The sequence below is a fragment of the Uloborus diversus genome, chromosome 9 (genome assembly GCF_026930045.1).
Source record: "Uloborus diversus isolate 005 chromosome 9, Udiv.v.3.1, whole genome shotgun sequence".
NCBI lineage: Eukaryota > Metazoa > Arthropoda > Arachnida > Araneae > Uloboridae > Uloborus > Uloborus diversus.
The window spans coordinates 137,618,851-137,641,982 of NC_072739.1; the positions used below are offsets into that span (position 1 = coordinate 137,618,851).

A 23,132-nucleotide genomic window follows, 5' to 3' on the forward strand; every position below is an offset into this window, starting at 1 on the left:
GCAAAGCATAAAAAAAAAAAAAATTCTACATTTAATAAATTTTCCCTGATTTTTTGTTAGTTTTCGAAATTCCCTGATATTTCCCATATTTTCCCCTGATTAATAAAGTTCCCTGACTTCTCCCTGATCTGTCACCACCCTGTTTTAGAATTAACCAATTATGGTGTGAGGAGCGAAATATAGTGTTTGTAAATTTCATTCTTCCAAAATAAATTTCACTCCTCTTCAATATACCAAAAAGAGTTTTCAGTTCTAGGGAGGGGTAAAAAACACCCGAGCAATGTCTCAGATACCAGTTGATTTTAACTGACTGCAAAGTCAAAAGTATTTAAAACTGATTTTCATTATTTTTAACCATAGTTAAAGCTGCTGCAATAAAGTATAAATACTCAAGATGCTGAGTGAATGAATATCATCAGATACATCAAATGTAAATAGTAACTTTAATCACAAAACATAACATTTACAACTTTTTACATTTTTCATAATACTTAATATAAGTCAATATAATTTTATGCAATAAATGATCGCTATATAGTAGGAAAAAACATGTACATGTAAACATCAGTTTATAATTAAATTTCTATGCAATATATGAAGTTAAACTTGAACCAGGAATGTAAAAATGTCGCAGGAAATTTTTTACATTATCTTAAAAAATTGAACATATTTCACGTCATATGACGATACTAAATCACTGGTACCAGCAATGATTTGAACAGTTGCAAGCAAAATTATATTAATAAAATTTGTAGACATTTTAAGCTATTGCTTTGGCTTCAGGCAAAAATGATTCCCAATGCTTTATTAACTAAAAGGAAAGAAAAAAGAAGCATGAATATTCATTTTTGAATTCAATAAAAAATATACAATATTGACTATCAGAAAGACAAAACAGGCTATTTAAGAAAACTTTTAAAAACCAAATTCTTTGTGTGTCCTGTAGCATAAATCTCTTCAAAGTCTGCATTTCCCAGGGTTTAATTTAATGTATTTATTTATTTATTTTTTTTTGCCATGCACTGTTATCAGAACAGTTCTACAGCAAACCAAATCCTTCTAGAGTAAAGTGTATTTGTTATAACCTAACATATTAAGACATTATGTTTTACATTTAGAATTTCAAAGATTGTCCCCCCAAGGATTTGCACTTCTCTCCCATGTGAATACATTATTGAAATTCCCTTCTTACAAAATTAAAAAAAAAAAAAAAGATTTTCTAGAACATTCTTGAAATGATACAGCGGAACATAGTCAATCGAAATCAGTTGTTCATCCAAAATTAAGAACAGACATCTGGTAAAATTTTGGACTAATATTACATTCCCTCTTACAAGTTGGGATTATATAAATAAACTGGTACGTTTGAAAACTATTCAATAATTCATTACACTTACCAATTATAGTTGTGATTATGAATCACTAGAGATTATATAAAATCACCGAATTTATCACTAACGTTCTTGATTTTAGTACTTCCTGGTTTAAAATACAATACAGCCTCTCTATTCTGAACACTCATGGGATAAATCGAACAAAAACGTTCAGATTATGAGGGTGTTCATTATAGAGGGAGAAGGAATTAATGCATATGTGCTCCCCAGCCAGCAAAATGTGCTCAGAATATGGGGGTATTCACAACAGAGTGTTCAAATATATATATATATATATATATATATATATATATATATATATATATATTTTTTTTTTTTAGAAATTTGTAAAAGATACTATTTTAATTTTTATCTTAAATTCGTGAAACATAATAGATTTTGTTGAAAATTCTCAAGTTTTATATCAAACTAAGTGCATAATATTATCTTCAAAATGAGCTATTATCAGGGGTAGAAGTGGTTAACTTTTAACATATAGGACATTTTCCATGAAAAATATAGGACACAATTTATGAATAATTTTGTTTGAAAAGGTAAACAATACATAGTTTATATTATCTAGTTATTCTCGCAGCAATTATTATCAATGATTTCAATTAATCATACTGCATACAGTTTTTTTTTAAAAAAATAAAAAATTATAACATATCTAGAATGAGTTTCCTGAGTTCTTGAAAGAATAACTCATAAAAAAAAACTGTTTACTTACGTAAAAAAATTTCAAACAAAATTTAAACAATGTGACATCTATTTACATTTAATACAATTAGTTACAATTATTAATTATTTATATTTTTGAAAAGCTTTTGTCAAACCTTTTTTTCTCCGTTTCATCTTTTGCAAGTTCAATAATTTTATTACCAGCATAAAAAGGATTCGCGAAGCTTCTGTTATATAGATCAAAGCCATTTTTCATCCCTTGACTGCTACATGAATCAGACAGTGCAGAATCTTTAAGTTTCACTATTTTTTCTTTGTTTGAAGGTGCACCAACTTTTTCTTTTGCCTCCGACTGTTATGCGTCTTTATAAGATTTTTCGATTACTTTTTGAATTTCGTATTTAGAGAATAAATTGTAATAAAACGGATTTCCTTGGTAATGCTTTCCCAATCACAGCATCTTAATTAACCTTAAAAATCTCATTATAGTGTCAATGTTTAAGAGGACCTTTCTTATGTCGGTATCTTTTTGTTTATGAGAAAAATGTCTTTCAACAGACAAACTGAGAAAAAGACAAAATGAGGTTCACCACTAAAAGCTCTAACTGTTTATATTTAAAAGCTGACTATACATTCCTTTCTAATAAAGAGGATGCAACTTTTTTTTTTTTAATTTCTGAAAAGCTTAATTTTCAATAACGAATTCTGTTAAAAATATAGCGTTACAATAATGTAAACCAACTTTTGCAAGAAATTCAAATTTTTAATCCAGGGAGATTTCATTCATCCTTTCTTCTTCTTTTTTTTTTTTTTTTTTTTTGCATAGTTACCTAAATTTGAGCATTTCAAAAGGTTTTTTTTTTTAAATATCAAATGAATCTTCCCCACATTTTGGTGTTTGTACCAATTCATTGACAAAGTACTTCATCAATAGTTAGGAGAGCTTGTTATAAAATATGGATCATTGAAGCTTTCGTTTAAAACAATTTTAAAAATTGTCAAAATACTCGACACCTAAAACAAAATTAAAAGACAGGTTATGCTAGAGATTCCAAAAAAATATTTTTTTTTATATGTACAAACATCTTGTTTTTTAGCGGACTTGAGTTATTTGTTGTCAAGCTTTGAAAGAAAGTGTGAATCGAGTGACTTAAAGGTTTTTCCAAGGTCATTTTCTAAAAATATATACACCAAATTATGGGAATATAAGACAATTGCTAAAAATATAGGACACTTTTGATGCTTTTTTTGAAAATATAGGAAATATAGGACACTTTTGATGCTTTTTTTGAAAATATAGGATATATAAGAGTACTTCTACCCCTGTATTATACAACTCTAATAACATTTTAATGCACTTCCTGCAAGAAAAATAAGTGTTTTTAATGAATTTCTAAATTATTCCTTAATTATGAATGATAGATTTCAAGTTTTTCTAAATATAAGTTTTTAGAGCTTTTGATTACTCAATATGGTCTTTAGAGGAGTTCTTACAAACAATACTTGAAAGTACGGCATTTATATGGGTTTTTGGGGCTCGATAGACTCACTGCGCGGAGTTTTGAACACTTCATTTTTAAAAAAATCTGTTTTGTCAAATTTAATAGGGCTCAAAGGTTGCTTACTTGCATACTAGTTATTGGGAAAATAACTGGTACGCAAGAGGATAGGGAAGGGTACCACTTTTACCTAATTTCAACTTTGGGTAGACAAACAATAAAATTGAGAAAAAAATATTTAATACTTAAATAAGCTATCGAGGTATGATCTTTTGTTATGATTTCAGTGGACATTACTTGAAATAATCAATCCTGTTTACTGGAGACAACCTTAGATTGCTTTTTATAAAAAACGTGTTTTTAATCTTAAGTTAGCCTTTTTGAAGTATTAACTGGCATATCACATTTAGTTCATACAATTACTTCTCTACCAGTAAATATAACAAAAGGAAAGTCACTTACTGAAAGTGGTAAAAGTGGGATTCAAGTTAGACAGGTCAACCTTAAAACATTTTGATGATAAATTCTCTAATGCTTTTTTTCTACAACGTATTAAACAAGATCAATTTTTTCCACATGATTATAAGTCAATTTTGCTTCACAATAATTTCCTTTGTTTTCTTATATAAGTATTTAATTTACTTTAAAGTAGCTCTAATCACCTTGAAAATACATGAAAGGTGGATACTGACCTGTTGCTGTGTTTCCAGAAGAGACTCCATATATTTGACGATGCTCACTTTGAAGTCATGCACTCTGCTTTTCTCGAATCGCTCCACCTCTTTACGAATCATCTTCGAAATATTTTCGAACTCTTCCTGACCTCTTTCAGATTTGGCTTCCCACTGTAAGTTTGAATCATGTTAAATCACAGCAAACTGATTTTAATCATTTAGCCATACAAAAAGAAACTTTGAAGTCATTGAAAGCAGATGCTTTTTATAAAGTTCATCTAGTTGTGTGATTAGATATTTTTCTTGATAAAAATAACTCACAAAATTATGCCTTTACTCTGTTTTTCAATTGAAATTCTGAATCATTTTTACCGTTTTCGGGGGGGGGGGGGGGGGATACAATTACGTATCACCTAGAGATGAAAATTTTTCACACACCAGTAAACACCATTTACAAATGTATTTATCCCCGAGCAATAATATAGTGATATACATTTCGAAATTTGTGTTTAACTGCAGAAATCGGATAGTGATTCCCTACTTTTTCTTTAGCAATTTAGTAACCTCCCTCCCAACTACTATACTGCCGTGTGCAGGTAAACGGAAGTATCTACAAAAATGAATTTTTGAGATGTTTGAAGAAACTTGTTTTTTATTTCCCACAAACATCAATAAAGTATTAAAATTTGATTTTAAGTGATTATGTTTGTATCAAAATATTTTTTTGGTAATTTATTTCATTTTGATATCAAAATTTTGATTAAAGCAGATACTGTCGTTTACCTGCTCTTCGCACCAGTAATTTTCATACACTTTTGACTGCTATTTAGCAGTAGCTACACAATATGAAATATATTTTGAATAATATATTTTCTTTTAAAACATAAATAAATACCATGTATACACTTGACATAAATTTGAAATAAATGAACTAAATGTAACTTAAAAATAAAATGAAAATTTTATTTTCTTACACAAATGGAAATAAATGTCATTATGTATATATGTTGGTTTATTATTAAAACAGATGTAACTTAAATATGCATCAAACGAAATGACCTACTTGCATTTGACAGAAATTTAATGCAATAACCTTTACGTACCTACCCAGATACCAGATATACTTGCTGATTTAAACAGTGCTTGGTAAACAAACTCAGATTTGTAGTTTATATTTTTTGACTTTAATAAAACATTGAATATTAAAAAACTTTGGTACTTTTCTTTTTTTTCTGTATTTTTCTTTTTTTTTTTTTAAATGCATCTCGAGCAATGTGTTGAGTCTGAGTTCTACATCATACTTTTGTATGCTGTCTTAGGCATGGGGCAGCATAATTTGCCGTCTCCACTGGAAGAAGAACTTCAGCATTCTGCATGAAATTTCGAATAGAGGATGGATTGGATGAGTGCTCTGGCTCCGATTCTTGACAACGAATAGTTGACAAGGCATATATTTTGATTGCTTATGGCATTATCGAAAACTCGTTTGTGTTCCTGTGTTGTCACTTGGCAACTGGACAATTCTTTAGCCATTTTAAAAAAATTACGAAAAATCGCTTAATGTTCTGCACTATGCAATAAAGCAATAAATCTGTATGAAAATTTAGGCAAAAGAAATGCTTTGTATGTTAACAATGGCTCTCATTGAACAACTAAAAGTGCAGCTGCTTGATATTAAAAGTTGTGAAAAATATCGACAAAACAAATGGAACAAAATCGTTCTGTTGCTACACGTTTATTTATCATCTGCCAAGTATTGCTAGTGTTTGCTCGTATGTTATCTTTTATAATTGTATATTAGCAAGAAATGATTTTGTTTTATTGTTTTTGAACACAAATATGAGTAAGCAAAGAACTTAAAAAAAAAAAAGTCTGAGGCCTGTGAAATTACAAAACGTTTTTTTCGACTTTATTTGAAATAAAGTCTGGTTATTTTCCCTAAGTAATGGTTTCAAGTCTCTTTTGCGACGAAGGACGCCCAAAGTAAAATTTTTGAGGAGGCGGTAATTCCCAATTTTGCCGAATGATAAAAAACTACCAGGCACGCATATCTATATCTAATGAGAAACGACTATGAATCATGTTTAAAAATGCAATATTGTCTCTAAATTTACCGAATAAAGGAAATTTTTCAGAGGCCACACAATGACCTCCAATCTGGGTGCTATTGCTTGCACTTCGTTGAGTTTTGAAAAAATCATGAAAACGGTTTTTGCGTCTTGGAGTAAATTTTGGCAGCGATTCACTTATATTCCATTCTTCAGACAATGGTTATGGGTAGGTATAGATCAGTAAATGCATGCTACTGATAACCTGCACAATGTAGCGATAGTATCAGTTACTGCTAATCAGAACTGATAAAAAAAATGCTTTTATTTAGCGGCAAGCAAATAAAAATGTTTGCACCACAAGACTGAAGCAATACAGATTTCATAAGTGCAAAAAAAGATCAAAATGGAAAATTTTGCAGTCACTGCCGTTTACCTTCCCACAGCAGAACAGTTATGGGTAAAAAAAATTCCAAAGATGCAATTAAATCAAAATAAAAAAATTTGCAGTTACTACTGTTTGCCTGTCCATGGGAGAAAGTTTCTGTTCTTCTGTGGGAAGGTAAGTAGCAGTAAGTACATACTGCCGACTTCCTGCACAATGTTGCGAAAAAAGCAGTCACTGCTAATTATCACTGATAAAAAGTTTTTTTTCTGCGGCAACCAAATTAACATGTTTGTACCATAAAACTATTGCAATATAGATATCAAACATGCAAAAAAATGAAAATCTAAAAATCTGCAGTTACTACCGTTTACCTGCACACGACAGTAGTCCCTCAGAAGAGCTTACTTTACTGAAAAAAACAAATTTTGTCACTGTTTTGTTGGAAAGAATCAATGCTAGTATATATAAAAAGTTTAGTTACCATATTTGAAAAAAAAAAATGTCTAAGACAAAGAGCAAAGTGTTGAGGAAAGACTAATTGATAGTAATGATACACTAATTCTGTTCTGTGTGTACATTTACACTGTTAATGAGATAAAACAAGCAATACTTTGATGTACAGGGAAAGTAAATTTTGCAGCTTTCAATTATCAAAATTGGTGTTTCCATGCGGGCTACTAAACAAATATAATTAAACAAAACAGCATAAGTTCCTGAACACATAATTTTGTGCTAGAAATTTTAGAATCTTCAATTTTTCTTGAGCAAAAATTAGTTGGAAAAAACTGGGTTTTAAAAATTTTCATTTGTTCCCTAATTGTTCCCCCTCACTAATTAAAACTATAGTTAATTTTTTCACAAAAATTCCTGATTTTTTTGAAACAAAAGCAAATATTTTTTCAATTTTAAGCATTGACAATAAAACTGACAAAAAAGTACAAAAACTGACTGAAGTAAAACATTCCAGTTTAGTAACATAAACCAAAAGTAGAAATACCTTAATAATTATTTCAACAATTAATAGTTACTTCAAAGCAAATCATTAACTTGCAAGCTATCCTTTGACTTTATACCTGCAGGTAAAGTTGTGTAAAGAATTTATTAATTTTAAAATATCATTCAACTCAGCTAAAAAAGGACTTGACATTCCACAATGACGTTCCACAAAACTCATGCTCTTGAAAACACACTTTATAAAATTATTAGAATTGATTAGTGTGAAAAGTCTCTTAAGGGTCTGGTTCTCTATTTTCAAGTGAATTAACACTTGACTCAAAATGCTAAGCAAATCCTTGAGTTAACACAAAAATACAATTGATATTTACTTGTTCTCTTAATTATTAATCTGACTGCCTGTTTTTTAATTTCTACATACAGTAAAACCTGTCTACAATGATACTTGTTGGGACCTAAAAAAAAATATCGTAATAAACAGGTTATCATTATAGACAGTATGATTATTCATGCTGCCATTTTGCTGGGGCCAAAAAAATATTGTTATAGACAAGTTATCGTTATAGACAGTATCGTTATACACAGGTTTCACTGTAGCACACTTAGTAATACATTGGCATCATCATCATCACTTTATTAAACACAATTTAAAGCTTGAGATATTGTAGGAGCCATGGAAATATTACAGGGAACTTTCAAAATTAGTCAGTAAGGGAAATAACTACACATCCATAAATCTAATAGCATTTAGCTTATTATTCAACAAAAAGTGTCTAAGAAACTGGTGAAAAGAGCAGTGATATAAATACCCACTTCAATGACTTCTTCTTTTGCTTGTGGAATTTTATCTGTTTTTCCAGCAAGCTCCAGTTTTGCTTTTTGTTCACGTTTCTTGGTCAAGACTTGTTGGGCATGCTGCCATGTCTGGTACACTTTCACTCGCTGATGGAACACATCCTGCAAATGAAAAAAAAAACCATGCAATCATCAGAGAACATGCTACAGTAGGCACCGCATAATGTGATCTCGGTTAATGTTATCATTCACTTAATGTTATCAAAATCACGAAGCCCCAGAACACTTATATGTTAACACGAGTTACAAAAAGTCGGATATTGTAATCAGCGTCTTCTTTTATTATTATCACTTTTTCATAAACTTTAAATTTTTTCCCCATTTTTGTTCCTCAATTAACATAAATACATAGGCAAACCCTGACGGGAATAACTTTCTGTGTAGCATTTTGTGGTTTTCAAAAGCAGTTCAAAATTTTTCTAGGAATGAAGCTACAGAAATTAGCTATTATTACCCCCCCCCCCCCCCAGTGACCAGACTCCCCCTAAGAAAACTTTCTTTTCCACCTAAACAAATTCAGTCGCTGGACATGTTGCAGGCATTGATGTAGGACCTCCATTGTTGCCATTATTTTGTAAACTATTAAAGAATTGTGTCAAGATTGAAAACAAAGCGAAGTTAAATTAAAATTTAAACAACGAGCAAAATCATGCTGGAAAAGATAGAAAAGCTGAATTTGCTTTGAAACTGGTTTACGGATGTCAGGGAAAACGGTCACATTTTACTTCTCCTATTACTATGCGATTAAAAATTGCATAATTTAGCTTTAACTTTTTATAATTCACATATTTCCATTCTGTTAATTTAATAATTTATAATTTAAAACTGCATTCAGTTGAGTCATTGTGATTTTAATTTGAGGTTGTCAAAATAAGTGCACCTTAACTGGAAAAAAATCATTTTGTGTCTCCTGGATACTTTTCGGTTATTGTTATCAGATTATATTTGTCCCAAAGTGATCACATTAAGTGGCGCCTAATGTATACCGTACTCGTAGTTTCTCTTCTTACTCTGAAAAAACTGGGAACAACCTCAAAAGAGAGAATCTGAAAATCTGAAGAATTAAATCATACTCCAGCTTGTTAGAGGCAAATAATGTATGTATTATCCTTACTATAAATGAGGAATGAAAAATTATTTTTTTTTTAAGGCTGTTCATAAAGGATATCACACTTTTATTCAGCAATAAAAAATACCGTACATAAAGAAAGAACTATGCATTTTATAATAAAATTTGCCCCACAACATTATTTTTTGTTTTTGGCAGTAAATTTGTACCTTCAAAGAAAAGTAGAAATTTTTCATTGATTTTTATGCAGCAAGGTGAAAAAATATTTTCCTGTGGAATAGTTTCTATTTGAAGATTAAAAATATTTTTGATTGAATGAATTAAGAAATTAATAATGAAACAATTAATAAATGAATAAATATGAAAAAAATAAATGAATGAATAAAAAAATAAGAAAAGTAATAAATGAAAGAATGTAAATGACTTAATGTGTACATAAGTAATCTAACAAATGAATGAATAAGTAAACAAAACAAACCAATTCACTTTGCCCCATGTGCACTTCACAAATTGTACCAAAACACTTCTAACACTAACTAAATGAGAACTGCACTAGACAGCAGTACATCAATACTTAAAATTTTAATTAGAAAAACTCTCATTTTATGGTAAGAAAAAATTATTCTAGATAAACCACAAAATGTCTATCAAAACTTTGAAAATTAATAGCATTGTTATTTTACTTGATCTTCAGAACCAGAGGTGACCAATTGGGTCTGAAAATAAAGGGTGGGGGGATGTGGCTGGGGGGTAAAAAAAACTTAAAGTCATTGGATTTTTAGTGGCAGCAAAAAAAAAAAAAAAAAAAAAAAAAAAAAAAATGATTGAAAAAAAGGGGGTGGGCGTACAAAACTTTGCTAAGGCTTGTTTTGAGAGCATATGAGTGGTAATTGATGTAAATCAAACAGTCTCAACTGACGGTTTTTTAAAGATTTTGATGAATTATGTACACAATAACTTTCCCAAAAGAAACACTTAGGCATTAATTAGACTTACATTCTTTACCCTAAGATATTTTGAGATGACACAAACACTTGGTAATACTTTCATTAAGCAAGTATGGTTTGTTCCAGTAAAACATTTGATTTACTAATACCTAAACAATGAATACACAAACTAAAAGTTACTAATGGTACTAAATAATGTTTCGTAAAAAGCTATACGCGAAGTAAAACACATAATTATGATCTGAAAATATTTACATTTCTGCCTTTTTTATAATTTCTAATTTTGGTTCCTAAATTGGAAATAAAATAAATAAACCAGAAAAAGGGGGGGAATGCCTCCCTTTGTACCCCACGCTGCCACTGTTTAGAACAATTCACTTTTTTGACCAGAATCAAGTTCATGTTTAAGGGACATAGTTTTAAAATTGTTAGAAAAGATTTCACTACAAATCGTGAAAATATTTTACCATTCCCCAAACACTTTTAACCCTAACACTTGTAGATAGTGTTTGATGACATTAAATGAAGGAGTTGCCCTATATACAAACCACCAAGAAAGCCCACCAATTCAACGATGAAATATTTTAAAGTGGGAATACAAAGATGGCTACCCTACCTTCACAGCCCCGATCAACGATATATAATCCTTAAGTAGCTCTGAGAGCAGGAAGAAATCCTGTCCGGCTTGGTGACTGTGGAGTTGTTCGATCTTTTCCTCGACTTCCGCCAGCTGAGAGAGTGCACGGGAGAGAGCAGTATGTTCCTCGCAATTTCCGAGCATGGCCGCACTCTTGGCGAATGCGCCGGTGTTTGCAGCAAGCTCTGAAAAGCAATTTAGAATTAATACTTCACATTTTTCATTCATTTTTGTATTTTTTCAGAATTTTTCAAACCACTTTCTGTTGCTTTTTTTTTTTTTTTTGAAGATAATTAGAAAAATTAGAGTGCATTTTCTTTACAGCAGATTTGCCATTTTTTTGGGAAGCACACACGATATAATTTCCATTAAATTCATCACTAATTTGTTTTGGCGATACAAAACTTGTGATTTTTGAAGAATTAATTACTGTGTGTTCAAGAAATGGGCAACAAGCATAACAAATTACTGAAAAAAAAAAGGCGAAACAGGTACTAGATACCCACCTTTCCGATGCACCACTAATGATTCAATGCTGGCATGTAGCTTCCTAAGTTGCTGGTCAAGGTTTTCAATTTGGTGCTGCTTTTCTTCAAACCACTAAAGAGAAACAATTATTAGAAAATACTACATAAGAAAAAAAAATATAAATAAAAAACTTATTTCAAGAAAGAGAAAAACAGTCCAGCCTACCTGAATAGCATACTGTGGATTCGTAATTAAAACCTATCCTCAACATCACAAAGACAGCATGAAAGAAAAATATGATCTTTTCTCATACATTTTAAAACAGAACTGAGAGTGATTTTTTTTAAGCTAAAAGATGACTTGCTACACATGCTTTAACTCTCCTGCCCGGTGATTCCGGGATCTCAATCGGAATAAATAAAAGTGTCACTAAGTGATCTTTGAGTATCAATCACAATGTTAAAGATAACTACACAATGCCAAAATATAAATCTACAAAAAAAAAAAAAATTCAGACACGTTTCAGCAAAAAATAAGAAATAACAATATCAAATAGCACAAATTGCTGTTTACTGCACATTTTTTGACATTACAAGGAGCAACGCCTTTTTCAATGCAAAACTCACTAGTTTTTGCACAGACATCAGGTAAAAGCAATGAGAATGAACAACAAACAGACAGCTTAAATAGTAAAAATATCAAATTAACAGAATAAACAAGACATAATGGAACTCAAAGCTGAAATTTATTATCAGATTCCCTACCAGAAAAAAAAAAGCTGTTAAGAAATAAATTTCTCTAAAAATCCCTAAATTGGACACAATGCATGCTTTAAAATTTCATTTGAAAGAGCATGAAAATTATGTGAAAAATCAACAATTGAACAGGTCTAGCATTGATCAACATTGCTGTGAATCATGTCACTCCTTTGATTTTAACTCTGATGAAATTATCCAGAAATGTCCAAATTCTTCAGATCTTGATTTTTGGGAATCCTTCCACATTTTGAAGAATAGTTCTAATCTAATGAACGATCTTAAAGCCATTCCGTATTTTTCTGAAGTTTGGCTTCCTTTCATACAACTCCCTTCCCTCTCTTTGGGGAGAGGGTCTCCCCAAATGGGGGAGGTCCCTTTCCTTCTGTCTTTTTTCCTCCCTTTACTTTGAACTCTTCGGGCTTTTTCCTACAGGTGTTATTGTTCTTTCCTTATTAATTATTTTTAATTGCATTTAAGTTTGCATTTCTTGTTTTATTTTACATATCTACACTAGGGTGTCCCAAGATATAATGGCGAAAAAAAAATTTGTGAAACCGAATACGCATACCCTCCAAATTTTTTCCTTTTCACCTCAGAAACATGAGAAAAAAGTTTTATTGCAGTAAAATAACGGGAACCTGTGCCGACTTGAGGTCAAAGTTGAACCTGAAATCCTGTACAGCGACTACAGTGAAAATACTGCTAACTGTATAATTCTTTACTATACGTGACATCAATTTATTTAAAGCAGATATTTACAACAATATTAGACTACAAGAAACATTACTGTACATATTTTTATTTCAATGTTTGCTTTTTGCAGTCAGGATAGAGCTTCTGGTGCTCTTAAACGCAACGTAACACACATTGTTTTTGTTCCTCATCAGCTGTGAGCAAACCATGAAAGTCCTGCATCATTTTTACCTCTTTTTCAGCTGCATCGCTTACTGCTCTTAACATTGAGACAGTCTTTATCACATCAAAGAATGAAATATTATTGACCATACCATAAAAGCTGGATGAATTTTTGTAGAGCAGCTTTTGAAATAATTGGGTCCACATTTTCGTACACTTTTTCAAAAAGCACAAATCTTTGTTGGGTGCTTTGAGTGCCAAAATGCATTGAAGCCATGGTTTCACGTATATTGTTGCTACAAAAAAAGGAGACATAACAATGTTTCATTTTCCTTCGTATCTAATTTTGTTGTGAACTAAATAGTAATAGTTGAAGGAGTAAATTGCTCGAGCCGTCCATCGAGCTTGGAGCATGGCTCCCGGTGGTCTTATTTTAAATTCATTTTCTGTATCTCCACCTAAAAATATGATCGGCAGTTCTATCAACTCTTTATAGCCATCCCTGACCGTAATATTAGTGAGTTCAGCACGGTAAAAGTCAAATAAATTTTCCAAGTTAATGTACAATTCGGAACAACTCCGCAGCTCCTCCATAGCACTGTATTTTAGTGGGATAGATCAGTTCATATATATGATGGCGGCAAGCAAAGGAAAGCATTTCTCTATCAAATATTTGCTCAAGAATAGCGCAAGAACTACTGAAAGGACCTGTTTTGGAAGCTGCAGTATCACAACAAAAGAGTTTTGAACTTTGTCTTCAAGATTCCAATATAAAACTGCCTTTCAAACAGCCTGTTTTTGTTCTTTTCTTGTAAAATTATCCAGTTTAGACTCAGCAATGAGTTGTTTGTCACATCCTTATGAAATAACCATAGATAACCGATATTCATTTGATTTTTGAGCGCTCAAAGCAGGCAACATTTTCATATCCCAAGGTAAATTCACTACATGTGGTACCTCGTACTGAAAACCAATTTTATTCTTTCCTCGTGCTCCTTACGCTTTTCGATTCGAATTCTTTGAATTGAAGATACCTATGGGAAATTCATCAATGTTACACCCAAGTGCGTCAATAGTAGCTTCAAGAATAAACACATATTCTCGTATACTTGGACACCTGTCCAATGCATCAACTGACTTCGGAGTAATAAAATCGTTCCTCATTACATATTTACTTGTTCCAGGTTCTGATAATTCTTGTTCCAGGTTCTGGAATACTTGTTCCAGGTTCTGATATACTTGTTCCAGGTTCTCATATACTAGTTCCAGGTTCTGATAAACTTGTTCCAGGTACTGCTTTATATGTTTCAGGGAAATCTTCTGAATTAATATTTTTACTAGAGATCGTAGAGGAATTTTCTTGTACAGGTTCATACAATTCCGAGGATGTTGAAGCGGAATCGTATTTCATGCGCCTGTTTTCTTCTTTGACAGCTCTGCCTGAATACTTCTTGCAGTTTTTTGTTTTGTATTTTTTGTAAGTCTCTCTAAATTTGATACAGATTTTTAAGGTTATTCACACAATTTGGCAACAATTTGGTGGGAATGCGTGCCTTTTCCCAAAAGATGATGCATTTTGGAATAGCGAGATTTGCACTTTCACTGATGGTTAAATTTACTTCTCGAATGTTATAAAACAAAACCGACAGAACTTGTCCGTTAGAGGGAAGTTTCAAACCTGTAATTTGGTGTTTTACGACTCCTATTAAAAAAATCTCTTTTTTCGAACTTCGCAACTCCAGTGCCATGTTTCGTTCCCTATGGAACGACTATATTGCGCTTGCTGACCGGAATGTATTCGTACTGACACGTTTGACGGTTTGAAAATTGCCACGGATAACCCCCCCCCCTCCCCAACATATGTTTTTTCTGTTTTCATTTGTTTTCTGTGTACTATTTACAGCTGTTTTGAGCTTCGCAAAGTATCGCGTCGCCAGCGTTCGCTTGCTTATGAATACACGTGCTATTTGCACGTTTAGGCCTTTAGGCGCAAGTCGGCACGGGTTACCGTGCTTCAAATTGCATGAAACTTTTTTTACAACGGTTTTGATGTAAAAAGAAAAAAATAAAAGGGTATGCGTTTAAAAAAAATGACTTTCATTTTTTTGGGACACCCTAATCTACACTAATATTATAAAGAGAGAGGGCGGATTTTTGTGTGTTTATATGTTCGAGATGATATCCGGAACCACTGTACCTATTTCAAAAATTCCTTCACTATATGAAAGATGCTTTCTTACTGAGTGACATAGGCTATAATTTGAAAAAATCCGATAAATAGTTCTTTTTTTATTAAAATTTAGGCCCAAATTTCACATAAAATACTGAACATGGGAGAGAAAAATTACTTGCACACATTAACATTATATATCGTTGAAAAGGATAGAATTTTCGGCGTTCTAAACAATTTGTTTCAATGCTCTAACTTAATTACAGCGGGAGTAATTTGCATTTTAGCTCGAACTTTTTTAGGCTTAGCTGAAATTTAGGCCCTAATTTCTTCATTAACAGTAGAACTGCGGATGGGGTCATTTTGACCCAAAAGCAGTTTTGTTTCCGATTTCCTCAAAAAGTTACGAACAAAACTGAAAAAAAGTTCGTGACTTTTCCTAATTTTAAACCAATAATAATCTGTGAAATTATGACACGTTAAATACTTACCACTTTTCTGTTTTTAATACTTATACCTAAAACCGCGGAATGGGTCATTTTGACCCCATTATAATCACAAGCACTAAAGTTGCAGTTCAACCTTTCCTAGAATAGGAAATGCTTTTTCAGTCCTCTCTCAATTTCCCAGATGAAGGCAGAACAATACTTCAAGGTCAGTAAATTGTTACTGGTAACAGAAGTGCAGGAAGGGGGGGGGGGGGTGTCTGCAGTAGTAGTAACAAGTGTTGCAGACACCCCCCCCTAACATTATCGTTCCTTATGGGAAAAATGCGTCTGGTTAGTGTATTCAAGGAATGTTTTCTTTGTGATGTTTTTTGTTTTAGCCTAGAAGGGAAAGTGGTGAACTGGTGCACATCCAGTTCTTTATGACTTCACAACTGGTTGTTCGCATTGCCTTGGATAGTTTGATTGTACCAGTCTGTTCGATTTTTTGTCGTCTTGTTTACACGGAGATAAAATTGATCTGAAGTGAAAATGGCTGGAAGAAATACGTGTAAATTAATAGTTAGCGAGGCCCTCGAATATATGCGACAGTTAGCGGAAAATGAATCCAAAAACGATAATGATGAAGAAATTGTTTTCAGCGATGCTGAATATGTGCCCCCAGATGAGGAAAATATTTCCTCGGATGAAGATACCGTATCTAATTTTTCTGGACAATGTACTAGCAGAAAAACTACTTATGGGTGGAAAAGACAATATGTACATAAACGAAAAAATTTGTCAAATTCAAATCCAGATGAAATAAAATCTGGAACTTTTGTTACAAATGGCGAGGCCCTCGAATATATGCAACAATTTTCGGAAAATGAATCTGAAAACGATAATGATGATGAAGTTGTTTTCAGCGAAAATGAATATGTGCCCCCAGATGAAGAAAATATTTCCTCGAATGAAGATACCGTATCTAATTTTTCTGGACAATGTAATAGCAGATAAACTATTTCTGGGAGGAAATTTACACTACAAAGTGAAATGAATAAATGATTAAAGTTAATGGGAGAGAATTTTATATCTTACTATTATATTGTATAATCTTAGTATTACTATTGTTCATCAAAAATATTTTTTTACCTCTTTCTAAACATCAAAGAACCCATTTTAAGCTTTGGGTCAAATTAACCCCTGCCCGCGGTTTTAGGTATACGGAAATTTCCGCGGTTCTAGTGTTAAATCTCAAAAAGTGAAGGAATTATTCCACAGTTTTCTTTTGACACCATTGGAAAAAGCGACACTTTTTACTCCAGATCTCTCTAGACCTACAGTTGAAAAACTTAGCTTCTATCTTCAAAGGAAAAAAGTTACCAAGTGTTTTTAATTCAATTTCAAAAAATGTCATTTTGATTCAGGTTGTCAACCACTTTATTTTCGTGTTTCCATGGTTACTTTTTGGATCCATTGTTTCTTTCCTTATTTTGCATTTAATTTCTTAACCTTTCTTTATTTCATGTTTCCATGGTTAGACTTTTAAAATCCATCTTTTGCATTTTAATTTCTGAAAAGTATTTTAATATCTGTCGTCATTGTTTGGAAGGGTAATTTTGCATGGGTTTTTTTTTTCTTCTTCTTTTATTTAAGCCTGATTGTTGAATATATGTCACTTGACACAAATTTTTATTCTCAGGGTAGACTGGGCAAAGCAGCTCTTAACATATAAAGATTTGAAAGCTATTGTTAATGTGATTTTATACTTTTTTGTTTGTTTGGTAAAAAATTTATTATTGCCAAAGAAAAAACACCTGCTTCACTCGCAAAAGGCCTGGGTTCCGGTAGCGTGGTAACTTGGCGCGTTAGGCGCTGAACAGTTCAGTCTAGGATTATTGTTTTAAAGCAACCATAAATGTAGTTGTTTTGGCAATTTGTTTTGAAAGAAAAGAAACTTTTAATTTGTTTTTATCTGAGTGAAATGTACAACATTTTCTTTTTTTTTCTGACGATTTTGAATGTTTCACTGGATGTTTTTTTTTTCGTTAGAGGGATGGATTATGATAGCGTGGTTGCAGGGCAAGTTTGGCGATAAGCAATAGAGTTGCGGAATTATTTTTACATTTGAAAGATATTATTTGATAGTTCTTTTTTTATTCAAATTTAGGCAAATTTCACGTAAATTGCTATTATTGGCTATTAAAGGGGAAAAAATTACTTGCACATTTTTATTATATATCGATGAAAAGGGTAGAATTTTCCGCGCTCTAAACAAATGATTTCAATGCTCTAAATTAATTACGGTGGGAATAATTGGCGTTTTTAGCTCGCACTTTTTTAGGCTTAGCTGAAATTTAGGCACTACTTTCTTCATTAAATCTATCAATAAAAAGTGAAGGAACTGTCTCACAGTTTTCTTTTGCTTGTTTATTTGGCGAAATATTTTAAATTGCAGTAAAAACCGCTTCACTCGCTAAATACAGTTTTAAATTCCAAAGAAACTTTTTTTTGTGTGTGTGAAAAGTTGTGTATGCATTTTATACAAAGAAAGATGATCATTTCACAGAGGGGAGTGGGCGTCAATTTTTTTTATTCAACGGACTTCCATTAAATTTTTAGCATGGGCATCACTGTGTCAGTAATGCTAGAATTTTATAAATTTGTTTTGCTGTTTTCCCAACATTTCACAGGTTTTCCCAGTATTAAGTTAATGCTGCCTTTGCTAAATGTTGCAATTAATTCATTACAATTTTTTCTAGCACGTAATTTATTGCTAATTTAATTATCAATGGTTTCATTTCTTCAGCATAATTTATTATGGGATTTTTGGAGAAATTTATTGCTTAACTGCTTTTTCTTGTAGGGAATATGACAATAAATTTCAGCTTTGAGTTTTGTTAATTTGATATTTTTTCTATTTAAGCTGCCTGTTGTTCTTTCTCATTGCTTTTACCAGATGTCTTTGCATCCAAAAGCTCACTATTTTGCATTGAAAAAGGCATCCCTTGTAACACCAAAACACGTGTCTGCAGTAAACAGCAATTTGTGCCATTTGACATTATTTCTTATTTCTACTTTTTATGCACAAACGTATTTATGTAATTTGCATGTTTTAGAGTTGCAGAGAAACCTCACAAACAGGTGCCTACTTTTTGTTTGCAAATTTGTGCATTTTAAAGTTGTTAACTTATCCTTTACATTTCAGCATAGAGGTGTAAAATTATTTCTTATCAATCACAATATTCTACAAATGACAAAGGAATAAATTAAAGATTTATACTACGAAGTGCCATTGTTTTATACACAAGCATGTACACATTGTATGGTTAGAATGAAAATGGTGTAATTCATCCTAACTTAGTATTGATTAATTGAAGGTCTTGAATATAAAACATCAACAAATTTTTAAAATAATAATAAATTTCTAAGTAAAAAAAAGTAAAATGAATCAAATGAATAAATAATAAAATAAAAACAAGATTTTTATAAATTTTAACTTTGAGTATTTAAACAAAGGCACTTTTTTATTACTGTGCATCATGTTTTATCAAGTGACTTGCAAATTGTTTATGAGGGCAAATCCAACTTCTGGTTTTGGAGAGGGCACTGCTAAAAGAAGACAGCACAAATTGTAGAAGGGAGGGGGTAATAAGTGTAATATTTGAGGACAAATAGGTGGATCTAGGGGGTTCTCAGTTAATTTCTTGAAATTCAATCTCTAAAGAGCAATTCTAGGCCATCAGTAATCAAGGATTACTGATGGCCAATCAATTAATGGAGGTTGTTATAACCCCCATGATCAACCACTTGAATCAACTTTTACTTCTTTTCAAGCAATTTAAAATCACTTGCACCACTATTATTTTACGTTTACAATGAATTTATTGAAAGTCAACTACATACAGGGACTAATGATCCTCCTCCTAGCAGAAAATTCTCCCTGAGTAAACACTATATAGAAACTGACTTACACCACTATCATTCACCAAACAGCAGAAAACTGACCCATGGGAAAACAGATGCAAACATTACTTTGAAACATGGTTTTGTAAGATTTAAAATATGAACTATCATTCTAGTCTGCATGAATAAATTAGAAAAATTTTAAGAGTACTAAAAAATATCAGTGTTCTGCATATTGCCCTAATGGTTAGAGACAAAATAAGTGGTAAAAACATATTTTTTTAAAAAAATTAACTAAGTGTCCAAAAGGGTTTAAAATATTTTTCAAATAATTTTGAGACGCCAAATTTTATCATTATTCCCTCTTTAGAAATTTTGTTTCAGAACATTGTATTGTACTTCAAGAAGCATATATTTTCCATGATGAAAAAAGAAAGAGGTGGGAAGGGAGAAGAACTTGGGAGAACTTCTCACAAAGGTGGAGGTTTTCCAAACAGTGGAAGACTCTGACCCCTGGGAGAAACAAGCACTAATATTACAAAGTTTTGAACCCAAACTTTAGAAGACAAATGATAAACCATTTCATCCTCTCGGGATATATACACTTTGAAACTAGAAGAAAAAAGTTTTTCTGTCAAAAGAAAATTATTCAAAGACCTAAATATTCACAAAGAGAGCAATATGTTAAGTAAGCTAAACAAGAAATTTCTCAAATTTAAAAATAAACAGGGCAAAATTAATAAGACTCCACTCATCAGCAGTGAAATTCGAACAGAAAGTTTCAAAAAGAATGCACTTTGTTAGAATGTAAGATAGATAAGTATAGCGATACTTATCATTCAGTACGTTATCTAATCTAAAGTCAGACCCCGATTTAACAAACCTCTATTTAACGAATTTTGCGATTTAGCGAATTTTTCTTTTCCCTCAACAAAATAAAGTCAAAACCCCCTATTTAAGAAATAATAAACCCAGAAATAAATTATTTTAACAGCCTAAAAAGATTTTTTTTTTGTTGTTAATTTGAGTTAGGAAATATTCGATTGTTTTTCAAATGTTACATGCACATTGTCCGAAGCAGGAAAAGACTTTTCTCAGGGGGGGAATCGGCAATTTTCGACGGGCGAGCCAATGAATAGTGATTCTGATGCAGAAAAGCGAGAATAAACTCATTAAAACTTACTTTTTCAAATGCTTTACAAAGCCTGGAAACTGTAAGAACATATCTCATGCAGCAGGCTGCAAAAGACACTGTATTTTCTTCTCTCCATCAAGTCGAAAGAGAACTATTTCGAGTCGAGGTATCAAGGATATTGTCAAACATATACTACTCAGTAGTTTAAAATTTCAAATTAACTAGCATGTAATAAGTCGTGGAATGCTGGATAAAAAGTGTGCACTTTCTAACTATGGATATTTTTGCACATTTGCTTATAAGGGGGTTTAAGATATGGTAAGTGCATCTTTCAAAAAAATTTTCAAATCCCGATATTACGAATAACCCCGATTTAACGTACAAAAGTTTTGGTCCCAATGAATTCGTTAAATCAAGGTCTGACTGCACCAATTGCAATGTAGCTAGAATATAGCAAAATATAAGCATAGTGATAAATTAGAAGTTTAACACAGTATTTTCACTGTAGCAATGAGTATTGTTTTGAATGTTTTTATGATGAGATTTCCTACACTCTTGAGTTCAGTCTAACTTGAATTTTCATTTATAATTTAATTTAATTTTTTATTACTTTCATTTGATTACAGTTTAATAAATAATTCATTTGGTTTGACTATGTACTTTTCAACATTTCTGTTATTCATATCATTTTTTATGGCTAAAACCAAAATAAGTTGAAGAAAAAAACTTGTACTTTCAAAATAAAATTTGAATCAGAAAAAATTTAATGACTTGTAAAAATAAATTTTTAGGAAAAAGTTGCACAATAACTAATTTGTACATAACGAAAGAAAAAAAATCCTACTGGATCAGATTCATCCATCTTGAATGTCATTTTGTTGACTGAATCTCCGACACGGTTGAACAGCCTGAGGACTCCGGCACCACTCAGGGCAGAAGTGCTCTTGGCCTTTGGAAGGTCCAACTCCATCTCCAAGAATTCTCGAAAGTCTGGGTCCATTCGGAGGACGGGATGGTTGGCAGTACGGTTTAAATAGCGCTCCAGGGCTATGCGTCGCTTTTCTACGAATTCGGCCGAAGAGACGGATTCGTCTTTCGACATTTTGATTTTCGTCATGCCTATAGGAGCAAAAGAACTTTGATAAGTCTTACTGACAATATTTGAATTTTGTTTTTGTTTTTTTGGTTTATACACAGGGTGTTCAACTTAAAAGGGAGTTTGTTCTATTTGCAAACCTTTTGCAAAATTTCTAAATGGCCCTTCACAAAAACTTGAAGCCCAAAAACAGAATCAGCTATACCCATTAGTAAAACAGTTTTATTTTGTTCAAAAAATTTGGTCAAATTTTATTTAGATTTTTGAACCTTTAATTGTGAATACTAGAATTTTTTTTTCTCTCAAACGATATTTTATGAATTTCAATAAATTATCCTAAAATTCAATTAGCTTTCACAAAAGTCACTAAAAGAAAATCTTGAGGGGGGGGGGAGAACCTGAAATAATCAGACACAGTAAATTTTATTGATGTAAGTGTACTTTTCAGCATTTTTGCAATATTTCTTCGCAATGTCAAGAAACATCAATAACAAAAAAAAAAACATCTCATACACCTCATTTTCGGTAAAATCTTTTTGGTGTCAACAAGTAAGCTGTCAATGAAAGTTTAGATCATATAGATTCTCGGGACACACACACACAAGCCAAAATGTATAGGTTAAAAAATTACTTCTGGGACCAACGTGGGGAAAATTGGAACTTTTAGATACTTTTTCAAATAAAAAAGATATTTATGAGACCTAAGAGACTCACTAATTCTCTAAAATCTAACTCTATATATTTAATCCTATAGTGAATTAAATGCAAGATAAATCTTTGATAATGGGTAAAAGTGATAATAGGCTCTTTTCCCTTTCCAGATACAGTCGACTCTCGATAACTGGAAGTCTTAACTTGAATATTCCTTTATCTCGAAGTTTTCATTCAGTCCTAAATATTTTAGTTTTTTCAATACAAAGTTGTCTTGATATCTCGATTGTACTCCTTTTAAGCTGAAGTGTTTACAAAGGTTTTGTTTCCATTTTATGCAAAAAACTGCAGCCAAAAGAAGAAAAAAAACCAACATTATTTGCTTATCAGGTAGTAGGAGAATAATTTATTTACAATAGAGTTCTTTATTGCCCCAGTGTTGCAAGATATCTTAAAAGTATTTGATCAGGCTACTACTTTTTGCTATAGCTGAAGACCTAAAATTTCATTATTCACTAATGTTTATAAAACCCGAAAATTCGG

At 31.7% G+C, this 23,132-nt stretch overlaps 1 protein-coding gene across 2 annotated transcripts in view; it reads right to left on the reverse strand.

Moving 5' to 3' along the window:
* Positions 1-431: 431 nt before the first annotated feature.
* Positions 432-23,132, reverse strand: part of LOC129230675 (sorting nexin-2-like) — a 35,648-nt gene continuing 12,947 nt past the window's right edge. Inside the window, exons 5-11 of one of the 2 annotated variants that reach the window (XM_054865090.1) lie at positions 21,687-21,961; positions 11,819-11,851; positions 11,632-11,725; positions 11,105-11,310; positions 8,431-8,574; positions 4,246-4,398; positions 432-811 (exon numbers count right to left, since the gene is read on the reverse strand). In XM_054865090.1, the coding sequence (XP_054721065.1) occupies positions 761-811; positions 4,246-4,398; positions 8,431-8,574; positions 11,105-11,310; positions 11,632-11,725; positions 11,819-11,851; positions 21,687-21,961 (956 nt within the window). In that variant the 3' untranslated portion in view covers positions 432-760. The remainder of the gene's footprint in view (positions 812-4,245; positions 4,399-8,430; positions 8,575-11,104; positions 11,311-11,631; positions 11,726-11,818; positions 11,852-21,686; positions 21,962-23,132) is intronic. The other variant, XM_054865091.1, reaches the window with a different exon arrangement.